This window comes from Dreissena polymorpha, chromosome 13 (assembly GCF_020536995.1).
Source record: "Dreissena polymorpha isolate Duluth1 chromosome 13, UMN_Dpol_1.0, whole genome shotgun sequence".
Taxonomy (NCBI): domain Eukaryota; kingdom Metazoa; phylum Mollusca; class Bivalvia; order Myida; family Dreissenidae; genus Dreissena; species Dreissena polymorpha.
The window spans coordinates 27653380-27679329 of NC_068367.1; the positions used below are offsets into that span (position 1 = coordinate 27653380).

The 25950-nt window shown below is 40.8% G+C and overlaps 1 protein-coding gene across 2 annotated transcripts; it reads right to left on the bottom strand.

Moving 5' to 3' along the window:
• Nucleotides 1-486: 486 nt before the first annotated feature.
• Nucleotides 487-25950, bottom strand: LOC127856423 (zinc finger protein 836-like). 2 transcript variants are annotated; one of them, XM_052392620.1, is made up of 2 exons: nucleotides 25798-25950; nucleotides 487-2614 (listed from the first exon to the last, which is right to left on the bottom strand). In XM_052392620.1, exon 2 carries the CDS (start codon nucleotides 2582-2584, stop codon nucleotides 794-796), a length of 1791 nt encoding a protein of 596 aa, XP_052248580.1. In that variant the 5' UTR covers nucleotides 2585-2614; nucleotides 25798-25950; the 3' UTR covers nucleotides 487-793. The 2 variants fall into 2 exon arrangements, with proteins under 2 accessions (XP_052248580.1, XP_052248579.1); XM_052392619.1 differs by lacking the exon at nucleotides 25798-25950 and adding an exon at nucleotides 4915-5154.

A 25950-nucleotide genomic window follows, 5' to 3' on the forward strand; every position in this document is an offset into this window, starting at 1 on the left:
AATTCTAAGAATAAAATTGTACAGTCAAATTCCATATTCTAAAGCTCTCTACAACATTATTGTTTTGCATAAAATTGCCGAAAGAATCATTTGATTAATTTTTCTACCATTACCATTCGCTATATCATGCATGACATGTTTTTCTTTACTTAATTGAAGGATCTTTAATGAATGTGAAAACTGAACTTAACACACGTTACATATAACACATAACTCATTAAACACAAACGTATTAACGACATGCAGTTAACTTATTTCAGACCACTAGTTCTCTTGTTTGCAATCTCATGTGATTCGTCAAGTCGCAAGTCTAGTGACATGCATAGCCACACACCTAACACTTCGAAGGTCTTACTCCTCAATGTAACCTCCTGTGTTTCTTCATGGAACCACTCTGGTAACATGCATAGCCACACACCTTACAATTCTATGGTCTTTTACCAGTTTGTGTGCTCATGTGTCTGATCAAGTAAGCAGTCTGTTTGAATGCTTCACCACACACCTCACATTTGTACGGTTTCTCTATTGTATGTGTCCTCATGTGTGTCTGCAAGTTACCACTTCGTTTGAATGCTTCACCGCACACCTCACATTGGTACGGTCTCTCTACTGTATGTATCCTCATGTGTGTCTGCAAGTTACCACTTAGTCTGAATGCTATACCACACACCTCACACGTGTATGGTCTCTCTCCTGTATGTATCCTCAATCATATGTACCTTCAAGACACCACTCTGGTTACATGCATAGCCACACACTACACACTTATATGGTCTTTCACCAGTATGTGTCCTCATGTGTTTGATCCAGGTATCATGTTTGAATGTTTCATCGCAAACGTCACATTTGTACGGTTTCTCCCCTGTATGTCACTACTTTGCTTACATGCATAACCACGCACCTCACTTTTGTTAGGTCCATCTCCTGTATGGATCCTCATGTGTGCTTTCAAGGTTTGACTCTCTGCAAATGCTTTACTACACACTTCACAATTGTACGGTCTTTCTCCGGTATGTATCCTCATGTGTGTCTTCAAGTTACAGCTTTGTCTAAATGCATGACCACACACCTCACACATGTAGGGTCTTTCTTCAGTATGTGTCTTCGTGTGTTCTGTCAAGTTACCACTCTGTTTGAATGCTTCACCGCACACCTCACATTTGTACGGTCTTTCTCCTGTATGTAACCTCATGTGTATCTTCATGGTACCATTTTGGTTACATTTATACCCACACACATCACACTTGTATGGTTTCTCTCCTGTATGTATCCTCATGTGTGTCTTCAAGTTACCCTTTAGTTTAAATTCTTTTCCACACACCTCACACAGTTTTTCCTTTGCATGTGACCTCATGTGATCTGTCAATTCATCACTCTGATAACAGGCATAGCCACAAACCTCACACTTGAATGGTCTTTCTCCTTTATGTAACACCATGTGTTTCTTCAAGGAACCACTTTGGTTACATGCAAAACCACACACCTCACACTTGTACGGTCTCTCTCCTGTATGTATCCTCATGTGTGTTTTCAAGTTACAACTTTTTGGAAATGCTTTACCACACACTCCACACATGTACGGTCTCTCTCTTGTATGTGTCCTCATGTGTTTCTTCAAGTTGCCACTCTGTTTAAATGTTTTACCATAAACCCCACACATGAACAGTCCTTCTTCTGAATGTGTCTTCATGTCATCTATCAAGTCACCACTTTGGTTTAAAGCATAACCACACACCTCACACTTGTAAAGTCTTTCTCTTGTATGCAACCTCATGAGTTTCTTCAAGGTACCTCTCTGTTTACACGCACAGCCACAAACCTCACACGTGAACGGGCTTTCTCTTGTATGTATCCTCGTATGTGCCTTCAATGTACTATTCTGTGTAAATGCTTTACCACACACATCACACTTGTACGGTCTTTCTCCTGTATGTATCCTTATGTGTGCTTTCAAGTCACCACTTGATATAAATGCTTTACCACAAACATCACACTTGTAAGGTATATCTCCTGTATGTATCCTCATGTGTGTCTTCAAGTAACAACTTGATATAAATGTTTTACCACACACATCACACTTGTACTGTCTTTCTCCTGTATGTATCCTCATGTGTGTTTTCAAGATACCACTCCTTTTAAATGCTTTACCACACACATCACACTCGTACGGTCTTTCTCCTGTATGTATCCTCATGTGTGTCTTCAAGATACCGCTCCTTTTAAATGCTTTACCACACACCTCACACATGTAAGGTCTTTCTCCTGAATGCATCTTTATATGTTGTTTTAAATGAGCACTCTGGTAAAATGATTTACCACACACCTTACACGTGTACGGTCTTTCTTCCGTATGTATCCTTAAGTGTTTCATCAACTGATCACTACCTGTAAATTCTTTACCACAAATCTTACACATGTACCGTCTCTCTCCTGAATGTGTCCTCATGTGTCTCTTAAAGTCACACTTCTGGTTACATGCATAACCACACACCTCACACTTGTAATGTCTTTCTCCTGAATGCAACCTCATGTGTTTCTTTAAGAAATCATTCCTATTACACGTATAACCACACACCTTAAACATGTTAGTATTACTAGAGTCCTCTTCTAGCACCTGCAGTTGATATAGTAAGGTATATTAGACAAGGGCTGTTTGTAAAACATGCATGCCCCCCATATGGGCTGTCAGTTGTAGTGGCAGCCATTGTGTGAATACGTTTTTCGTCACTTTGACCTTGACCTTTGACCTAATGTAAGTTATCATCCGGAAACCATTGCACTATTTAGAGTGACTGTGACCTTCACCTTTGACCTAGTGACCTGAAAATCAATAGGGGTCATCTGCCAGTCATGATCAATGTACCTATGAAGTTTCATGATCCTAGGCCTAAGCATTCTTGAGTTATCATCTGGCAACCATTTTACTATTTCAAGTCACTGTGACCTTGACCTTTGACCTTGTGACTATTCGAGTGCTTGACAGTATAACGTAAGCCATCATGGGGAAATTGTTCAGATTCAAAAATTTATTAGACCATCTTTTAAAAAATAAAAAAAGGAACAAAAAAAAAAAAAATTTTTTTTTTGGGGGGGGGGGGTTGGGGGGTGGGGTGGGGTAATTTATTAGATGTTTAAAAAAATGGGGGTGGGGGTAGGGGGGAGTGGAGAGGGGGGTATAATGTGGGGTGTGGTAATTTATTAAATGTTTAAACAAATTCTTTTTTTTGGAGGGGTGGGGGGGTAGGAGGGAGTGGGGGTGAGAGGGGGTATAATGTGGGGTGTGGTAATTTATTAGATGTTTAAATTTATTTATTTTATTTTTTTATTGGGGGGGGGGGCGTGAGAGGGGGTATAATGTGGGTGTGGTAATTTATTAGATGTTTTACACACAAAAAAAAATTATTTTTTTTTTTTTGGGGGGGGGGGTAGGGGGGAGTGAGAGGGGGGTATAATGTGGGGTGTGGTAATTTATAAATGTTTAAAAAAAATGGGAGGGGGTGGGATGGGGGTTGGGGGTGAGAGGGGTATGTGGGGTGTGGTAATTTATTAGATGATGTTTTTTTTTTGGGGGGAGGTAGGGGGGAGTAAGAGGGGGGATGTTTTTTTGGGGGAGGGGGAGGGAGGTAGGGGGGAGTCCAGAGGGGGGTTTAATAATGTGGGGTGTGGTAATTTATTAGATATTTAAAAAACAAGGGACAAAATTGTCACAAAACCAGGTTTTCATTGTGAAAAAAAATATGATAAAGGGAGAACACTCAAACTGAACTTTTGAAATGACCAAAAAAAATTAACCCCCTTTGTAAGTTTTTTTTTTTTTTAAATCTATTTTTAGTCGTGGCGACCTTGACATTGGAGATATTGACGTGATTCTTTCGTGGGACACACCGTCCCATGATGGTGAACAAATGTGCCAAATGATTTTAAAATCTCACAATGAATGACATAGTTATGGCCAGGACAAGCTCATTTATGGCCATTTTTGACCTTTGAACTCAAAGTGTGACCTTGACCTTGGAGATATTGACGTAATTATTTCGCGCGACACACCGTCCAATGATGGTGAACAAATGTGCCAAATGATTTTAAAATCTGACGATGAACGACATAGTTATGGCTCGGACAAGCTCATTTATGGCCATTTTTGACCTTTGAACTCAAAGTGTGACCTTGACCTTGGAGATATCGACGTAATTATTTCGCGCGACACACCGTCCAATGATGGTGAACAAATGTGCCAAATGATTTTAAAATCTGACAATGAACGACATAGTTATGGCCCGGACAAGCTTATTCCGCCAGCCCGCCAGCCAGCCCGCCAGCCAGCCAGCCAGCCAGCCCGCCCGCATTCGCCAATCTAATAACCAGTTTTTTCCTTCGGAAAACCTGGTTAAAAATGGGGGGGGGGTAAGGGTTAGGGGGTTGAGAGGGGGGTTTAATGTGGGGTGGGGTAATCTATTAGATGTTTAAAAAAAATGGGGGGGGTAGGGGGGATGAGGGGGTGAGATGGGGGTATAATGTGGGGTGGGGTAATTTATTATAATGTTTAAAAAATAATTTTTTTTAGGGGGGGGGGTTGAGGTTGGGGGGGAAGGGATTCTGGTAGGGGCGTGGGGTATTGTTTGGGTGGAATCCATTGTGGTATTCAGGTAAGTGTTGTTTTGTCAAAGTAATAATAAAATGTGATCATAAATGTATGTATGTATGTATTTATTTTGACCTTGCGGTCAAGGATAACCCATGAAAGTGCAAGCACTTATTTCCAATGGGGTCCTTTGGTTTTGCTGAAGAGACAGCAAGCAGAAGAGACAGTATTGGGATACAAGGAATCCGGGTGAGATACCCTAGCTCTTTGCGAATAGATACCTTGGTTCTTTTACGTGCTCAGTGTATAGCACCGATACACACTAGAATTACCTGGGTTTCATACCAGTACATCTCTAGTTGGGTGGGAAACACTTGAAGCATTTCTGAAATTTCCAGTGCCCCGGCTGGGATTTTAACCGGGGACCTCTGGAATGGTAGACCAGAGTGTTACCACTCGACCACCGCACCACCCAAAAAATAAAGTTATAGCAATTTAAGCAAAATGTTCAATTATCTAAGTGTAAAAGGGGCCATAATTATTTCAAAATGCTTGATACATTGGTCTGCTCTTGTTTATAGGTTGGGGTCATGTTGGTAAACAAGTATGCAACATATAAAAGCAATATGTCAAAGGATATACAAAATATTTGGGGTAGTACGCAAACTTTAACATAGATTTATCAAATATATGCAAGTATAAAAGGGGCAATAATTATGACAAAATGCTTGATAGAGTTGTCTGCTCCTGTTTATAGGTTGGGGGTGATGTTGGTAAACAAGTATGCAAAATATAAAAGCAATATGTCAAGGGACAATGAAAAAAATAACAAATGATCTCACATTGACATGAACAAATATTCTCTATTTAACATGAAATTTAAACTTATTGCATTTGTTTCCCCTGTATATAAGAAAGATATAATAGTGTATTACCTCCCCTGTCCTGCTTATATTTATATTAATCAACAAAATTAAACATTAACACAATATTTAATATACAAAATATACAAAAAAATCTCATATTCTGATAATATTTTTACTGATCCACTGTATTTTACTCAAATGATGTTTCATTGGACTGATAATTATAGATTTAGGATTACAGACCAGTTGCTTCAGTTATATTGTTCAGAGTTCGCCCTGTTTGCCGCGTATGCGTTCTTGAATTATCATCCAAAAAACATTTTACCATTTCGAGTCACCGTGACCTTGACCTTTGACCTAGTGACCTCAAAATCAATAGGGGTCATCTGCGAATCATGATCAATGTTGCTATTAAGTTTCATGACCCTAGGCCCAAGCGTTCCTTTAGTTATCATCCGGAAACCACCTGGTGGACGGACTGACAGACAGACTGACATGTGCAAAGCAATATACCCCCTCTTCTTCGAAGGGGGGCATAAATATACTGCAACACTCTTTTAATTAGTATTACAGGGCATATTAATGCCAATTTTCGTTTAAATTAAGTGACATATATAAAAACAATTAAAAATTCCTACATTCATTAATACTCTTCTCAAGTAAGCATCATATACTCATAAATTAATATGTATTTGTCATATTAATGGCATTACACTAGCTGACACGCTAGAAATAACTCAACACAACGTAATCAATATAACCAATATGCAACAGTATGTGAATACTTATCTTAAACGAATGGTAGTACCATACCTAATGGAGACATATCCTGAAATGTTTGGAAGACTTTACAATAATCAAATTGGACTGTTTAACGCAGTAAATAGCCTTACACTACAACAAGGACTGAAACCACAATACTTAGTATCTGGAGTACCCTCAATATACGTACCTGGTGCGGGACCTACTCCCCAAAGTAAAGAGTTCACTCCAATAACTGGAGTAACAAAATTCAACAACGTTCGGATAAACCCTAGCGCAATAACAGACTTAATAAAGACAGACAAGGACATGGAGAACGCTATGAATACAGTAAAAAAGACATTACTGGACAACGTGACAATACTGAATAAATCATGGACACCTGTGTTACAAATTTCTCAAACACCATTAAACATTCCAGATAAGCCGGATCCAGAATCTATAGGATAATGGCCTCAACAATGGAGTACATATCCAGAGGGAGCATGAAGCGTCTTTCGAGGAGCGCTTCTTATCCAAATACGACGAAGAGAAAATGTATAGCGTCATCATTTCAGGAGACAAAGTGAAGAAGTACTTCAACCCCAGTACCATAAGTCCTAAGATTGTCAAACTAAATGAGCGCAATCAGGAGATGAGAAACAGGCAGAACATCCTCTGCACAGAGTATGTCAGCAATAAACACCTAGATAAAGTAAGCAAAGATGGCAACAAATACCGTATGCTTCAATTCACAGTGACAAACTGGGCCACACCGATCCAAACATATCAAGAAATGTCAAAGAACGATGCAGAGCATGTGAACACCCTCAAACGGTTCTTGAATAAGAACATATGTGCATTATTCATGCACGACGGAACAACTGATGACGCGGGTAGGATCAATGGCTTCCATATCCACGTACTGACTCAGAACGATTCATCCAACCATCTATACAGAAACAACAATTGGCGGACGATACGGAACAAAGTATCAAAAATTGCCGTGGTCAAGACAGCTAAGATAGTAAGACACAAAGAATTCTACATCCATATGTTGACAGGTCCACGAGTCTTCATGGGAGTTAACAACCTTGAATTCAAAAACAGACTGCTCGGAGTGTACCTGAGAGACTCAGAACTGGCTCTGTTCAAGCACCAGCTAACAGACATCGAGATGGCTGCTCAGATAACCTTAAACCAAGCTGATGAACTACAATCAGAAAATGAATCTGAAGAATCTGAAGAAGGCGCCGCCAGTGCATTCTACGGAATGCTCGGCATGACAAAAGGAAAAAGGAAGAGACCGGCTAAAACACCAGATGCCCCCATCTTGTCAATGTACTACATGGATCCGGCAGACTACAAAAGCAGACCTAAAGACCCACCGTCGGCTACCCTGTCAATCAACGACATAATGAGGGGAGAAACAGCACTGCAGCGACAAAAGCCGTCAAGGTCATCCATCAACATCGATGCCGCAAAGAATCTGATGACAAAGTATAACCGTCTAACATCAGATGAACTATTCGTTGCGATATGCAGAGGAGGTGACGCCACTGATATCTTCCAAATTGAGCAGCTCAGAGCACTCCCGTACTCTGGAAAAGTCTTTCTCTCAGCCGCAGAAGATCTGCACTTGCTCGCGCAAGTCAATGACAATGACTATATTGACATTATCATAAATATGAAGATAGAAAACAAAGAGCTCTACTTACCTTACAATGAAACTGTAGAGGTCCTCGGCAAGTGGTTTCACAATCAGAAAGTCAATAAATTCCAATTCATCAAAGCTGTATACAAAGTCATGTGCAAACAGTCAGCTTAAAAGAACACTATTTACTTGCAGGGCGACTCCAACGCCGGCAAAACATGGATCTTTCGTTCACTTCTTTCCGATATGTCTCTGGTTGGACAGACGAGCGAATCTGTGGAATTCAAGTGGCAGAACTTGGTCAACAAATTCGTCGGCCTCGTCAGCGAGCTAACCATTACGACTATAGACGTGGCGAACAAATGCAAAGAGATCTTCGGGGGAGAGCCTTCACAGGTCAACATCAAGAACAAGCCTTGTCAACTACTACCCAGAACACCCATTCTCCTATCCAGCAACGCTCTCATATGGGATCATGTCGCGAACGAAGCGAATCCACTCAGGAACAGGATGTACATCTTCCCAGGACTCAAAGAAATGAAATGACTAGCAAATTATTCCAAAACCCAAGCCCAGAGTATTGGCAAGGAATATTTGGACAGATCCGTCAATTCGAGAAGAAGACAGGAATGACCATAGAAGATATGACAGATACAGATCTGAAACAGGCGTTAGATCAGACGATAGTAAAAGCCTTCGAGAGCGCAGACTACATATCGGAGATAGAATCCGAAAAAGAGCCGATTCAATGCGCCCAACGAGTGACTTACGACTCGTCCTACGACGAAAGGCCGGGACTAACCCTAGAGGACTTAGTTTACCAACAAGCCCAGTACTGTCCGACAGCGGCGGATATGATGGAAGCGGAAGAGCTGGCCAGAGAGAGTCCACCAATATGCAGATTAAAATCAGACGGAGACGAAGATACTCAAGATGGGGTATGGATTGCGAACAAGATTAACAAAACCATTGTCATCAACAGTCCGTCGCCGGACTCACCAAAGCGGAAGCGCGTGAAAACCATCAAGACGTACTTCAAGAAGGGTGATAAGAAATGAATATTGTTTCTTTGTGGGACACTGTTATACGTTGTATTGCACAATTTAATTTGTAAATATGTTGGACAATTGCGAGGGATAATGATTATTTGTACATATGTTGTATTGGAAAATGACCGCTTGCCAACTGGATATTGAGAATGAACACTGTCTAAATGATTACGAGAAGGTATCTCATAAAAATGTATATACGTTGTAAAATAAAAAACTGTTGCAACTATTTGTTGTTATAGGCAAACAAGTAAGTTCACCACAGTCCTCTTCCACCCCTGCCACTGTCTCGATCATGACTAGAATTAATTTAATCAGGCCCACATTAAACGAACAAGCAGCATGCAGGGAGGGTATAGCAAACTTATTAAGACAGGGCCAAATGGATACTGATGGTAATGAGATCATTGACGATAGGTTTGACCCATACTCAGACACTGGAATGACCAATGATTCAAAAGAGGCATGTCAGACAATATTAGAAACTGTAAGTGATGATGCAGGCGTTGAGTTCATACAGGATGGGGATGGTAAACCTATAATTAACGTATCTGGGGTGCCTATATCGGACATGGACGCTACTCACATACCAGTGGAAATTGACTTTACTTCTAAGGGTATTGTGATAGGCCAAGGCCTGACACATTCAGATACTTGCGGTTCAGATCAAAGTAAGGCTAACCGGTCGGGACAGAAATATCGTAATAAAATGACGGGCAAATGGGTCTATCCATATAAGCCAGGAACCAAACGGGCGGACGTAAATACATACACACGTAACCCCGAACGAGCGCATCAATACAAGCTAAGACGGACGCACTGACACAGGAAATGCGTAAAGTACTCACTGACGTTAAAGTTAAACCTGATGTCATGTTCCCTGTTGCATCTGTGTTACAGCAGGCCATAGAAATCCAACCAATCAACGACATGAGAGTGAAAGCGAGGGTAGCCAAAACAGCAGTAATCGACAAGGTGACAAAGAAAGCTAGAGACGAGTACTACAAGAGCGTCGATGGAAATCAGTCCTTTGACAGCGCTGGTGCAGTAACTTCGGCATTACTCGTCGCAACGAAGATTCCAAACTACTTTACATACAATACCACGGTACCTTATACATACGCAGACGCCACATCCAAGATCATCGACGACGGGTACGACCCATCGACCAGGGAGGTGTCCCATAAACGGTTTGCGGGTCCAGACGAAATCAGCTTTATTCCAGAAAAGAAGAGGAAACCATAGGTATGGAACCCGTAATACCTTTTAACAAATTTTCAAGGCCACAGACATTATCTATTAGAACTGTTAATCTAACACCCCTAGATTACGATATTTTAAATTGGACTAAATATCATGATTCTTTTACTATAAACAATGTTGCGCAAACGTTCAAATCTATATTAATAAATGACCATCAATTTGGTAGAGATAACCTGTTCGAATATAATAACAGACCTATACAGCATGTACTTGACTATATGCGGGCATTTGAGAAGATCTTCAAACACAACTTCATACAATTCTCGTATCAAGACAAACTACAAGGGGACATTAGTGTACCAACTACGGGACTACAAATGACATTCATATCAGGGGACTCGGAAGGGCCACACACTTGGAAACTTCCACAAAACACAACATTTGACCAGACATCTAAACGATATGGAAAATTGTTAGTACAAATATTCCCAATAAAACAAGTGCTACAATTACTTCCTGGTAGTCCTCAAAATACATCTGGCAACGACTATCTAATGGCGAGAAACGAAAAGTAAATTGGTCAGACATTCCTAATGACAATGAAATGCTAGTAATACCCGGTAGTAAGAAACTGTACTTGAGTATGGTGACAGATACAGACTTATCACGAAACATGCAATCAATGACGATCCATTCAGAGCTATACAGTTACCCATGATTACAAGCTATGCATTCCTAAGAGATACAAATCTGAAACTAAATACTCAAACACCAGAAATGATGACCGTTTCCTTTCAGTGGGACATAGTCAACAACTGTCCTCCTGTAAATGAAACAGACTTACATACGTACGTAATAGGTACGATCCTTACAAGAACTAAAATAGACGAACTGTTGTTAATAAACAATACATTTCAAATGATTGGATCACCTGAGATATACGCGCAATCTAACTGGCAATTAGGAGAAGATATATTTGCTTATACAATGGATCAATTCGCAGTCAGACAAACTAACAACAACGTAGGTGACAACACCGGAACAATTACCTTTGATCAAAATGCAATGATGTTGAGTTCAAACACGTGATTCTATTCTATGGCAATGATACATATGGACGCTGTATGGAATTATAGACATAAACTGACAGAAACACTAGGTACATTAGATAAATCAATACAAACACAAAAACGAAGACTAGACGATCTATACGGAGAACATACAATACTAGAAAATAAAATACGAAAACTAGAGGAGACACCTGAAAAGACTCCGACATCATCACCTCCAGTAGCTACTCCTACTATCACACAATCTACATTCAATTTAAACATACCACCCGACTTCTTGACAAAATTACAAAAGACAATTAAAGACGGGATGTCTGAATCAGAAGTAACTGTAACGGGAGGGGGAGAGGGTATATGGGCAAGATTATTAGGGGGTAGGGATTCAAGCAGCAGCAACAGTGGGGGGTGACGTAGCTGCCGCATCAATTGCAGCAGCTGTAACAACAGAAGGGAACTTAGTAAATTCAGCAGTAGAGGGATTAATTCAGGGAACTGTAAGCTCTCTAGTATCATCAACAGTAAACGCTGTAGTAGGGGCTGCAACGGAAAGGTTATCAAAAGAAGCAACAGATGGAGTAAATAAAGCTATAGACGCATTATTAGGCAAAGAGGAAGTGGAAGATAAAAACAGAGACAGACTAATAAATACTAATCAATTGGAAATAGATACATGCAAAAGACAATATCAAGTACTGGACGATAAACTGACAAAAATGCAAACACTGGACATTACGAAAGCATTAGCCTTACAGGCAACTGTAGAGAAAAACACTGACCTACTGGAAGCTTTACAAGCTAGAATGTTAGCATCAGAAACAACTGTACATACAAATGGCATTACACTAGCTAACACGCTAGAAATAACTCAACACAACGTAATCAATATAACCAATATGCAACAGTATGTGAATACTTATCTTAAACGAATGGTAGTACCATACCTAATGGAGACATATCCTGAAATGTTTGGAAGACTTTACAATAATCAAATTGGACTGTTTAACGCAGTAAATAGCCTTACACTACAACAAGGACTGAAACCACAATACTTAGTATCTGGAGTACCCTCAATATACGTACCTGGTGCGGGACCTACTCCCCAAAGTAAAGAGTTCACTCCAATAACTGGAGTAACAAAATTCAACAACGTTCGGATAAACCCTAGCGCAATAACAGACTTAATAAAGACAAACAAGGACATGGAGAACGCTATGAATACAGTAAAAAAGACATTACTGGACAACGTGACAATACTGAATAAATCATGGACACCTGTGTTACAAATTTCTCAAACACCATTAAACATTCCAGATAAGCCGGATCCAGAATCTATAGGATAATGGCCTCAACAATGGAGTACATATCCAGAGGGAGCATGAAGCGTCTTTCGAGGAGCGCTTCTTATCCAAATACGACGAAGAGAAAATGTATAGCGTCATCATTTCAGGAGACAAAGTGAAGAAGTACTTCAACCCCAGTACCATAAGTCCTAAGATTGTCAAACTAAATGAGCGCAATCAGGAGATGAGAAACAGGCAGAACATCCTCTGCACAGAGTATGTCAGCAATAAACACCTAGATAAAGTAAGCAAAGATGGCAACAAATACCGTATGCTTCAATTCACAGTGACAAACTGGGCCACACCGATCCAAACATATCAAGAAATGTCAAAGAACGATGCAGAGCATGTGAACACCCTCAAACGGTTCTTGAATAAGAACATATGTGCATTATTCATGCACGACGGAACAACTGATGACGCGTGTAGGATCAATGGCTTCCATATCCACGTACTGACTCAGAACGATTCATCCAACCATCTATACAGAAACAACAATTGGCGGACGATACGGAACAAAGTATCAAAAATTGCCGTGGTCAAGACAGCTAAGATAGTAAGACACAAAGAATTCTACATCCATATGTTGACAGGTCCACGAGTCTTCATGGGAGTTAACAACCTTGAATTCAAAAACAGACTGCTCGGAGTGTACCTGAGAGACTCAGAACTGGCTCTGTTCAAGCACCAGCTAACAGACATCGAGATGGCTGCTCAGATAACCTTAAACCAAGCTGATGAACTACAATCAGAAAATGAATCTGAAGAATCTGAAGAAGGCGCCGCCAGTGCATTCTACGGAATGCTCGGCATGACAAAAGGAAAAAGGAAGAGACCGGCTGAAACACCAGATGCCCCCATCTTGTCAATGTACTACATGGATCCGGCAGACTACAAAAGCAGACCTAAAGACCCACCGTCGGCTACCCTGTCAATCAACGACATAATGAGGGGAGAAACAGCACTGCAGCGACAAAAGCCGTTAAGGTCATCCATCAACATCGATGCCGCAAAGAATCTGATGACAAAGTATAACCGTCTAACATCAGATGAACTATTCGTTGCGATATGCAGAGGTGACGCCACTGATATCTTCCAAATTGAGCAGCTCAGAGCACTCCCGTACTCTGGAAAAATCTTTCTCTCAGCCGCAGAAGATCTGCACTTGCTCGCGCAAGTCAATGACAATGACTATATTGACATTATCATAAATATGAAGATAGAAAACAAAGAGCTCTACTTACCTTACAATGAAACTGTAGAGGTCCTCGGCAAGTGGTTTCACAATCAGAAAGTCAATAAATTCCAATTCATCAAAGCTGTATACAAAGTCATGTGCAAACAGTCAGCTTAAAAGAACACTATTTACTTGCAGGGCGACTCCAACGCCGGCAAAACATGGATCTTTCGTTCACTTCTTTCCGATATGTCTCTGGTTGGACAGACGAGCGAATCTGTGGAATTCAAGTGGCAGAACTTGGTCAACAAATTCGTCGGCCTCGTCAGCGAGCTAACCATTACGACTATAGACGTGGCGAACAAATGCAAAGAGATCTTCGGGGGAGAGCCTTCACAGGTCAACATCAAGAACAAGCCTTGTCAACTACTACCCAGAACACCCATTCTCCTATCCAGCAACGCTCTCATATGGGATCATGTCGCGAACGAAGCGAATCCACTCAGGAACAGGATGTACATCTTCCCAGGACTCAAAGAAATGAAATGACTAGCAAATTATTCCAAAACCCAAGCCCAGAGTATTGGCAAGGAATATTTGGACAGATCCGTCAATTCGAGAAGAAGACAGGAATGACCATAGAAGATATGACAGATACAGATCTGAAACAGGCGTTAGATCAGACGATAGTAAAAGCCTTCGAGAGCGCAGACTACATATCGGAGATAGAATCCGAAAAAGAGCCGATTCAATGCGCCCAACGAGTGACTTACGACTCGTCCTACGACGAAAGGCCGGGACTAACCCTAGAGGACTTAGTTTACCAACAAGCCCAGTACTGTCCGACAGCGGCGGATATGATGGAAGCGGAAGAGCTGGCCAGAGAGAGTCCACCAATATGCAGATTAAAATCAGACGGAGACGAAGATACTCAAGATGGGGTATGGATTGCGAACAAGATTAACAAAACCATTGTCATCAACAGTCCGTCGCCGGACTCACCAAAGCGGAAGCGCGTGAAAACCATCAAGACGTACTTCAAGAAGGGTGATAAGAAATGAATATTGTTTCTTTGTGGGACACTGTTATACGTTGTATTGCACAATTTAATTTGTAAATATGTTGGACAATTGCGAGGGATAATGATTATTTGTACATATGTTGTATTGGAAAATGACCGCTTGCCAACTGGATATTGAGAATGAACACTGTCTAAATGATTACGAGAAGGTATCTCATAAAAATGTATATACGTTGTAAAATAAAAAACTGTTGCAACTATTTGTTGTTATAGGCAAACAAGTAAGTTCACCACAGTCCTCTTCCACCCCTGCCACTGTCTCGATCATGACTAGAATTAATTTAATCAGGCCCACATTAAACGAACAAGCAGCATGCAGGGAGGGTATAGCAAACTTATTAAGACAGGGCCAAATGGATACTGATGGCAATGAGATCATTGACGATAGGTTTGACCCATACTCAGACACTGGAATGACCAATGATTCAAAAGAGGCATGTCAGACAATATTAGAAACTGTAAGTGATGATGCAGGCGTTGAGTTCATACAGGATGGGGATGGTAAACCTATAATTAACGTATCTGGGGTGCCTATATCGGACATGGACGCTACTCACATACCAGTGGAAATTGACTTTACTTCTAAGGGTATTGTGATAGGCCAAGGCCTGACACATTCAGATACTTGCGGTTCAGATCAAAGTAAGGCTAACCGGTCGGGACAGAAATATCGTAATAAAATGACGGGCAAATGGGTCTATCCATATAAGCCAGGAACCAAACGGGCGGACGTAAATACATACACACGTAACCCCGAACGAGCATCAATACAAGCTAAGACGGACGCACTGACACAGGAAATGCGTAAAGTACTCACTGACGTTAAAGTTAAACCTGATGTCATGTTCCCTGTTGCATCTGTGTTACAGCAGGCCATAGAAATCCAACCAATCAACGACATGAGAGTGAAAGCGAGGGTAGCCAAAACAGCAGTAATCGACAAGGTGACAAAGAAAGCTAGAGACGAGTACTACAAGAGCGTCGATGGAAATCAGTCCTTTGACAGCGCTGGTGCAGTAACTTCGGCATTACTCGTCGCAACGAAGATTCCAAACTACTTTACATACAATACCACGGTACCTTATACATACGCAGACGCCACAATCAAGATCATCGACGACGGGTACGACCCATCGACCAGGGAGGTGTCCCATAAACGGTTTGCGGGTCCAGACGAAATCAGCTTTATTCCAGAAAAGAAGAGGAAACCATAGGTATGGAACCCGTAATACCTTTTAACAAATTTTCAAGGCCACAGACATTATCTATTAGAACTGTTAATCTAACACCCCTAGATTACGATATTTTAAATTGGACTAAATATCATGATTCTTTTACTATAAACAATGTTGCGCAAACGTTCAAATCTATATTAATAAATGACCATCAATTTGGTAGAGATAACCTGTTCGAATATAATAACAGACCTATACAGCATGTACTTGACTATATGCGGGCATTTGAGAAGATCTTCAAACACAACTTCATACAATTCTCGTATCAAGACAAACTACAAGGGGACATTAGTGTACCAACTACGAGACTACAAATGACATTCATATCAGGGGACTCGGAAGGGCCACACACTTGGAAACTTCCACAAAACACAACATTTGACCAGGCATCTAAACGATATGGAAAATTGTTAGTACAAATATTCCCAATAAAACAAGTGCTACAATTACTTCCTGGTAGTCCTCAAAATACATCTGGCAACGACTATCTAATGGCGAGAAACGAAAAGTAAATTGGTCAGACATTCCTAATGACAATGAAATGCTAGTAATACCCGGTAGTAAGAAACTGTACTTGAGTATGGTGACAGATACAGACTTATCACGAAACATGCAATCAATGAAGATCCATTCAGAGCTATACAGTTACCCATGATTACAAGCTATGCATTCCTAAGAGATACAAATCTGAAACTAAATACTCAAACACCAGAAATGATGACCGTTTCCTTTCAGTGGGACATAGTCAACAACTGTCCTCCTGTAAATGAAACAGACTTACATACGTACGTAATAGGTACGATCCTTACAAGAACTAAAATAGACGAACTGTTGTTAATAAACAATACATTTCAAATGATTGGATCACCTGAGATATACGCGCAATCTAACTGGCAATTAGGAGAAGATATATTTGCTTATACAATGGATCAATTCGCAGTCAGACAAACTAACAACAACGTAGGTGACAACACCGGAACAATTACCTTTGATCAAAATGCAATGATGTTGAGTTCAAACACGTGATTCTATTCTATGGCAATGATACATATGGACGCTGTATGGAATTATAGACATAAACTGACAGAAACACTAGGTACATTAGATAAATCAATACAAACACAAAAACGAAGACTAGACGATCTATACGGAAAACATACAATACTAGAAAATAAAATACGAAAACTAGAGGAGACACCTGAAAAGACTCCGACATCATCACCTCCAGTAGCTACTCCTACTATCACACAATCTACATTCAATTTAAACATACCACCCGACTTCTTGACAAAATTACAAAAGACAATTAAAGACGGGATGTCTGAATCAGAAGTAACTGTAACGGGAGGGGGAGAGGGTATATGGGCAAGATTATTAGGGGGTAGGGATTCAAGCAGCAGCAACAGTGGGGGTGACGTAGCTGCCGCATCAATTGCAGCAGCTGTAACAACAGAAGGGAACTTAGTAAATTCAGCAGTAGAGGGATTAATTCAGGGAACTGTAAGCTCTCTAGTATCATCAACAGTAAACGCTGTAGTAGGGGCTGCAACGGAAAGGTTATCAAAAGAAGCAACAGATGGAGTAAATAAAGCTATAGACGCATTATTAGGCAAAGAGGAAGTGGAAGATAAAAACAGAGACAGACTAATAAATACTAATCAATTGGAAATAGATACATGCAAAAGACAATATCAAGTACTGGACGATAAACTGACAAAAATACAAACACTGGACATTACGAAAGCATTAGCCTTACAGGCAACTGTAGAGAAAAACACTGACCTACTGGAAGCTTTACAAGCTAGAATGTTAGCATCAGAAACAACTGTACATACAAATGGCATTACACTAGCTAACACGCTAGAAATAACTCAACACAACGTAATCAATATAACCAATATGCAACAGTATGTGAATACTTATCTTAAACGAATGGTAGTACCATACCTAATGGAGACATATCCTGAAATGTTTGGAAGACTTTACAATAATCAAATTGGACTGTTTAAGCGCAGTAAATAGCCTTACACTACAACAAGGACTGAAACCACAATACTTAGTATCTGGAGTACCCTCAATATACGTACCTGGTGCGGGACCTACTCCCCAAAGTAAAGAGTTCACTCCAATAACTGGAGTAACAAAATTCAACAACGTTCGGATAAACCCTAGCGCAATAACAGACTTAATAAAGACAGACAAGGACATGGAGAACGCTATGAATACAGTAAAAAAGACATTACTGGACAACGTGACAATACTGAATAAATCATGGACACCTGTGTTACAAATTTCTCAAACACCATTAAACATTCCAGATAAGCCGGATCCAGAATCTATAGGATAATGGCCTCAACAATGGAGTACATATCCAGAGGGAGCATGAAGCGTCTTTCGAGGAGCGCTTCTTATCCAAATACGACGAAGAGAAAATGTATAGCGTCATCATTTCAGGAGACAAAGTGAAGAAGTACTTCAACCCCAGTACCATAAGTCCTAAGATTGTCAAACTAAATGAGCGCAATCAGGAGATGAGAAACAGGCAGAACATCCTCTGCACAGAGTATGTCAGCAATAAACACCTAGATAAAGTAAGCAAAGATGGCAACAAATACCGTATGCTTCAATTCACAGTGACAAACTGGGCCACACCGATCCAAACATATCAAGAAATGTCAAAGAACGATGCAGAGCATGTGAACACCCTCAAACGGTTCTTGAATAAGAACATATGTGCATTATTCATGCACGACGGAACAACTGATGACGCGTGTAGGATCAATGGCTTCCATATCCACGTACTGACTCAGAACGATTCATCCAACCATCTATACAGAAACAACAATTGGCGGACGATACGGAACAAAGTATCAAAAATTGCCATGGTCAAGACAGCTAAGATAGTAAGACACAAAGAATTCTACATCCATATGTTGACAGGTCCACGAGTCTTCATGGGAGTTAACAACCTTGAATTCAAAAACAGACTGCTTGGAATGTACCTGAGAGACTCAGAACTGGCTCTGTTCAAGCACCAGCTAACAGACATCGAGATGGCTGCTCAGATAACCTTAAACCAAGCTGATTAACTACAATCAGAAAATGAATCTGAAGAATCTGAAGAAGGCGCCGCCAGTGCATTCTACGGAATGCTCGGCATGACAAAAGGAAAATGGAAGAGACCGGCTGAAACACCAGATGCCCCCATCTTGTCAATGTACTACATGGATCCGGCAGACTACAAAAGCAGACCTAAAGACCCACCGTCGGCTACCCTGTCAATCAATGACATAATGAGGGGAGAAACAGCACTGCAGCGACAAAAGCCGTCAAGGTCATCCATCAACATCGATGCCGCAAAGAATCTGATGACAAAGTATAACCGTCTAACATCAGATGAACTATTTGTTGCGATATGCAGAGGAGGTGACGCCACTGATATCTTCCAAATTGAGCAGCTCAGAGCACTCCCGTACTCTGGAAAAGTCTTTCTCTCAGCCGCAGAAGATCTGCACTTGCTCGCGCAAGTCAATGACAATGACTATATTGACATTATCATAAATATGAAGATAGAAAACAAAGAGCTCTACTTACCTTACAATGAAACTGTAGAGGTCCTCGGCAAGTGGTTTCACAATCAGAAAGTCAATAAATTCCAATTCATCAAAGCTGTATACAAAGTCATGTGCAAACAGTCAGCTTAAAAGAACACTATTTACTTGCAGGGCGACTCCAACGCCGGCAAAACATGGATCTTTCGTTCACTTCTTTCCGATATGTCTCTGGTTGGACAGACGAGCGAATCTGTGGAATTCAAGTGGCAGAACTTGGTCAACAAATTCGTCGGCCTCGTCAGCGAGCTAACCATTACGACTATAGACGTGGCGAACAAATGCAAAGAGATCTTCGGGGGAGAGCCTTCACAGGTCAACATCAAGAACAAGCCTTGTCAACTACTACCCAGAACACCCATTCTCCTATCCAGCAACGCTCTCATATGGGATCATGTCGCGAACGAAGCGAATCCACTCAGGAACAGGATGTACATCTTCCCAGGACTCAAAGAAATGAAATGACTAGCAAATTATTCCAAAACCCAAGCCCAGAGTATTGGCAAGGAATATTTGGACAGATCCGTCAATTCGAGAAGAAGACAGGAATGACCATAGAAGATATGACAGATACAGATCTGAAACAGGCGTTAGATCAGACGATAGTAAAAGCCTTCGAGAGCGCAGACTACATATCGGAGATAGAATCCGAAAAAGAGCCGATTCAATGCGCCCAACGAGTGACTTACGACTCGTCCTACGACGAAAGGCCGGGACTAACCCTAGAGGACTTAGTTTACCAACAAGCCCAGTACTGTCCGACAGCGGCGGATATGATGGAAGCGGAAGAGCTGGCCAGAGAGAGTCCACCAATATGCAGATTAAAATCAGACGGAGACGAAGATACTCAAGATGGGGTATGGATTGCGAACAAGATTAACAAAACCATTGTCATCAACAGTCCGTCGCCGGACTCACCAAAGCGGAAGCGCGTGAAAACCATCAAGACGTACTTCAAGAAGGGTGATAAGAAATGAATATTGTTTCTTTGTGGGACACTGTTATACGTTGTATTGCACAATTTAATTTGTAAATATGTTGGACAATTGCGAGGGATAATGATTATTTGTACATATGTTGTATTGGAAAATGACCGCTTGCCAACTGGATATTGAGAATGAACACTGTCTAAATGATTACGAGAAGGTATCTCATAAAAATGTATATACGTTGTAAAATAAAAAACTGTTGCAACTATTTGTTGTTATAGGCAAACAAGTAAGTTCACCACAGTCCTCTTCCACCCCTGCCACTGTCTCGATCATGACTAGAATTAATTTAATCAGGCCCACATTAAACGAACAAGCAGCATGCAGGGAGGGTATAGCAAACTTATTAAGACAGGGCCAAATGGATACTGATGGCAATGAGATCATTGACGATAGGTTTGACCCATACTCAGACACTGGAATGACCAATGATTCAAAAGAGGCATGTCAGACAATATTAGAAACTGTAAGTGATGATGCAGGCGTTGAGTTCATACAGGATGGGGATGGTAAACCTATAATTAACGTATCTGGGGTGCCTATATCGGACATGGACGCTACTCACATACCAGTGGAAATTGACTTTACTTCTAAGGGTATTGTGATAGGCCAAGGCCTGACACATTCAGATACTTGCGGTTCAGATCAAAGTAAGGCTAACCGGTCGGGACAGAAATATCGTAATAAAATGACGGGCAAATGGGTCTATCCATATAAGCCAGGAACCAAACGGGCGGACGTAAATACATACACACGTAACCCCGAACGAGCATCAATACAAGCTAAGACGGACGCACTGACACAGGAAATGCGTAAAGTACTCACTGACGTTAAAGTTAAACCTGATGTCATGTTCCCTGTTGCATCTGTGTTACAGCAGGCCATAGAAATCCAACCAATCAACGACATGAGAGTGAAAGCGAGGGTAGCCAAAACAGCAGTAATCGACAAGGTGACAAAGAAAGCTAGAGACGAGTACTACAAGAGCGTCGATGGAAATCAGTCCTTTGACAGCGCTGGTGCAGTAACTTCGGCATTACTCGTCGCAACGAAGATTCCAAACTACTTTACATACAATACCACGGTACCTTATACATACGCAGACGCCACAATCAAGATCATCGACGACGGGTACGACCCATCGACCAGGGAGGTGTCCCATAAACGGTTTGCGGGTCCAGACGAAATCAGCTTTATTCCAGAAAAGAAGAGGAAACCATAGGTATGGAACCCGTAATACCTTTTAACAAATTTTCAAGGCCACAGACATTATCTATTAGAACTGTTAATCTAACACCCCTAGATTACGATATTTTAAATTGGACTAAATATCATGATTCTTTTACTATAAACAATGTTGCGCAAACGTTCAAATCTATATTAATAAATGACCATCAATTTGGTAGAGATAACCTGTTCGAATATAATAACAGACCTATACAGCATGTACTTGACTATATGCGGGCATTTGAGAAGATCTTCAAACACAACTTCATACAATTCTCGTATCAAGACAAACTACAAGGGGACATTAGTGTACCAACTACGAGACTACAAATGACATTCATATCAGGGGACTCGGAAGGGCCACACACTTGGAAACTTCCACAAACACAACATTTGACCAGACATCTAAACGATATGGAAAATTGTTAGTACAAATATTCCCAATAAAACAAGTGCTACAATTACTTCCTGGTAGTCCTCAAAACATCTGGCAACGACTATCTAATGGCGAGAAACGAAAAGTAAATTGGTCAGACATTCCTAATGACAATGAAATGCTAGTAATACCCGGTAGTAAGAAACTGTACTTGAGTATGGTGACAGATAACAGACTTATCACGAAACATGCAATCAATGAAGACTCCATTCAGAGCTATACAGTAACCCATGATTGCTCAGCTAACATTCCAAGAGATTAACTAAATCTGAAACTGAATCTGAAACATCAGAAATGATGACCGTGCCTTCTACGGAAGCTGGCATGACAAAAGAAAATGGAAGAGACCGGCTGAAAACCAGATGCCCCCATCTTGTCAATGTACTACATGGATCCGGCAGACTACAAAAGCAGACCTAAAGACCCCACCGTCGGCTACCCTGTCAATCAATGACATAATGAGGGGAGAAAACAGCACTGCAGCGACAAAAGCCGTCAAGGTCATCCATCAACATCGATGCCGCAAAGAATCTGATGACAAAGTATAACCGTCTAACATCAGATGAACTATTTGTTGCGATATGCAGAGGAGGTGACGCCACTGATATCTTCCAAATTGAGCAGCTCAGAGCACTCCCGTACTCTGGAAAGTCTTTCTCTCAGCCGCAGAAGATCTGCACTTGCTCGCGCAAGTCAATGACAATGACTATATTGACATTATCATAAATATGAAGATAGAAAACAAAGAGCTCTACTTACCTTACAATGAAACTGTAGAGGTCCTCGGCAAGTGGTTTCACAATCAGAAAGTCAATAAATTCCAATTCATCAAAGCTGTATACAAAGTCATGTGCAAACAGTCAGCTTAAAAGAACACTATTTACTTGCAGGGCGACTCCAACGCCGGCAAAACATGGATCTTTCGTTCACTTCTTTCCGATATGTCTCTGGTTGGACAGACGAGCGAATCTGTGGAATTCAAGTGGCAGAACTTGGTCAACAAATTCGTCGGCCTCGTCAGCGAGCTAACCATTACGACTATAGACGTGGCGAACAAATGCAAAGAGATCTTCGGGGGAGAGCCTTCACAGGTCAACATCAAGAACAAGCCTTGTCAACTACTACCCAGAACACCCATTCTCCTATCCAGCAACGCTCTCATATGGGATCATTTCGCGAACGAAGCGAATCCACTCAGGAACAGGATGTACATCTTCCCAGGACTCAAAGAAATGAAATGGCTAGCAAATTATTCCAAAACCCAAGCCCAGAGTATTGGCAAGGAATATTTGGACAGATCCGTCAATTCGAGAAGAAGACAGGAATGACCATAGAAGATATGACAGATACAGATCTGGAACAGGCGTTAGATCAGACGATAGTAAAAGCCTTCGAGAGCGCAGACTACATATCGGAGATAGAATCCGAAGAAGAGCCGATTCAATGCGCCCAACGAGTGACTTACGACTCGTCCTACGACGAAAGGCCGGGACTAACCCTAGAGGACTTAGTTTACCAACAAGCCCAGTACTGTCCGACAGCGGCGGATATGATGGAAGCGGAAGAGCTGGCCAGAGAGAGTCCACCAATATGCAGATTAAAATCAGACGGAGACGAAGATACTCAAGATGGGGTATGGATTGCGAACAAGATTAACAAAACCATTGTCATCAACAGTCCGTCGCCGGACTCACCAAAGCGGAAGCGCGTGAAAACCATCAAGACGTACTTCAAGAAGGGTGATAAGAAATGAATATTGTTTCTTTGTGGGACACTGTTATACGTTGTATTGCACAATTTAATTTGTAAATATGTTGGACAATTGCGAGGGATAATGATTATTTGTACATATGTTGTATTGGAAAATGACCGCTTGCCAACTGGATATTGAGAATGAACACTGTCTAAATGATTACGAGAAGGTATCTCATAAAAATGTATATACGTTGTTAAATAAAAAACTGTTGCAACTATTTCAATCTTATCAAATTATTCTGCTAGAGCAGACACGCCAACCACTTATAAGATAGCAAGGGGTAGAACATTGCTATTACACACAACAAAAACATAGTACAACAACAACTCTTTAATATATACTGTTATACAAACCCCCGTGTGTAATGATGAACTATGAGAGGACAATCTACGGTGGGTGGGTGTGGTGACACACCCACATGTATTGTCTATAAATAGAACAGAGGTCGTCGGTGTGTGTGGTGTCAGCAGAAGTCATAATGTGCAGCTCCGCAAGAAGTAAGTAAGACATTGAATGGAGAAATGGAAAAAAAAATAAAAAAATTGACCTTTGACCTTGAAAGATGACCTTGACCTTTCACCACTCAAAATGTGCAACTCCATGAGATACACATGTATGCCAAATATGAAGTTGCTGTGTTCAATATTAAAAAAGTTATGAAAATTTATGTTTTTATATATTTTGACCTTTGACCTTGAAGGTTGACCTTGACCTTTCACCACTGAAAATGTGCAGCTCAACAAGAAGTAAGAGATTGAATGGAGAAATGAAATTATTTTATTTTAATTTTTGACCTTGAAGGATGACCTTGACCCTTCACCACTCAAAATGTGGAGCTCCATGAGATACACATGCTTGCCAAATATCAAGTTGCTATCTTCAATATTGCAAAAGTATTCATAAGATAAGCGATTTGGGCCACATATATTTGACCTCTGACCTTGAAGAATGACCTTGACCTTTCAACACTCAAAATGTGCAGCTCCATGAGATACACATGCATGCTATATATCAAGTTGCTATATTCAATATAGCAAAAGTTATTGCAAAATGTTTAAGTTGGCGCAAACAGACCAACCAACAGACAGGGCAAAAACAATATGTCCCCCACTACCATAGTGGGGGACATATATTTTTTTCTAAATTCATTGACATTGATGTAACAACAAGTTTAACAATAGAAGTGCTGTTTTTGGATATTTGATATCAAAATGTTACCTTGGCCATCAAGTAAGCAATATGGCTCCTCCTATTTCACAATTTGAGGTCCCTTACAATTGCGAAATCATTGAATTTCCTATTCCCAAAACTGATTAACACAACAGACTTTTGGATGTAGTCACAATTTGATCATTACGCTTAATGATGTTCAATTTATTCTTAATTGCATATGTTTAACAATAAGTTCGACTTCATCATTATGACAATATTCAATGATTTTGTTTGGGTTTATTTGGTGCTGAAATTTCATTATTTGGCCCCATTTCTCAGCTAAAAACTTAGATGTATAAATTGAATTGTGTTCTGATAAAACTGGGCATAATGCTTGTGCATAAATTGCCATCCCAGATTAGCCGGTGCAGTCTGCACAGGCTTTTCAGGGACAAAAATTTCCGCTTTTTATGGAATTTTTTGTTTAAATGATATCTCTTTTTAGCGAAAATCCAGTTTAGGCGGAAAGTGTCGTCCCGGATTAGCCCGTGCGGACTGCACAGGCTTATCTTGGATGACACTTTACGCACATGCATTTTGATCTGCTCGATCTGCTTAGGCTGCTGACCTTGAGCTTCTGGCTCCAGCTGCGTCTGAGAGGACTGCAGCTGGGCTTGCTGATGGGCGACGATGGCTTGCTGCTCCTGCAACTGCTTCAATTGGACACACTGCGACTGGCCGCCCTGGACAGGCCCTGCTGAAGTCATGATCGAGACAGTGG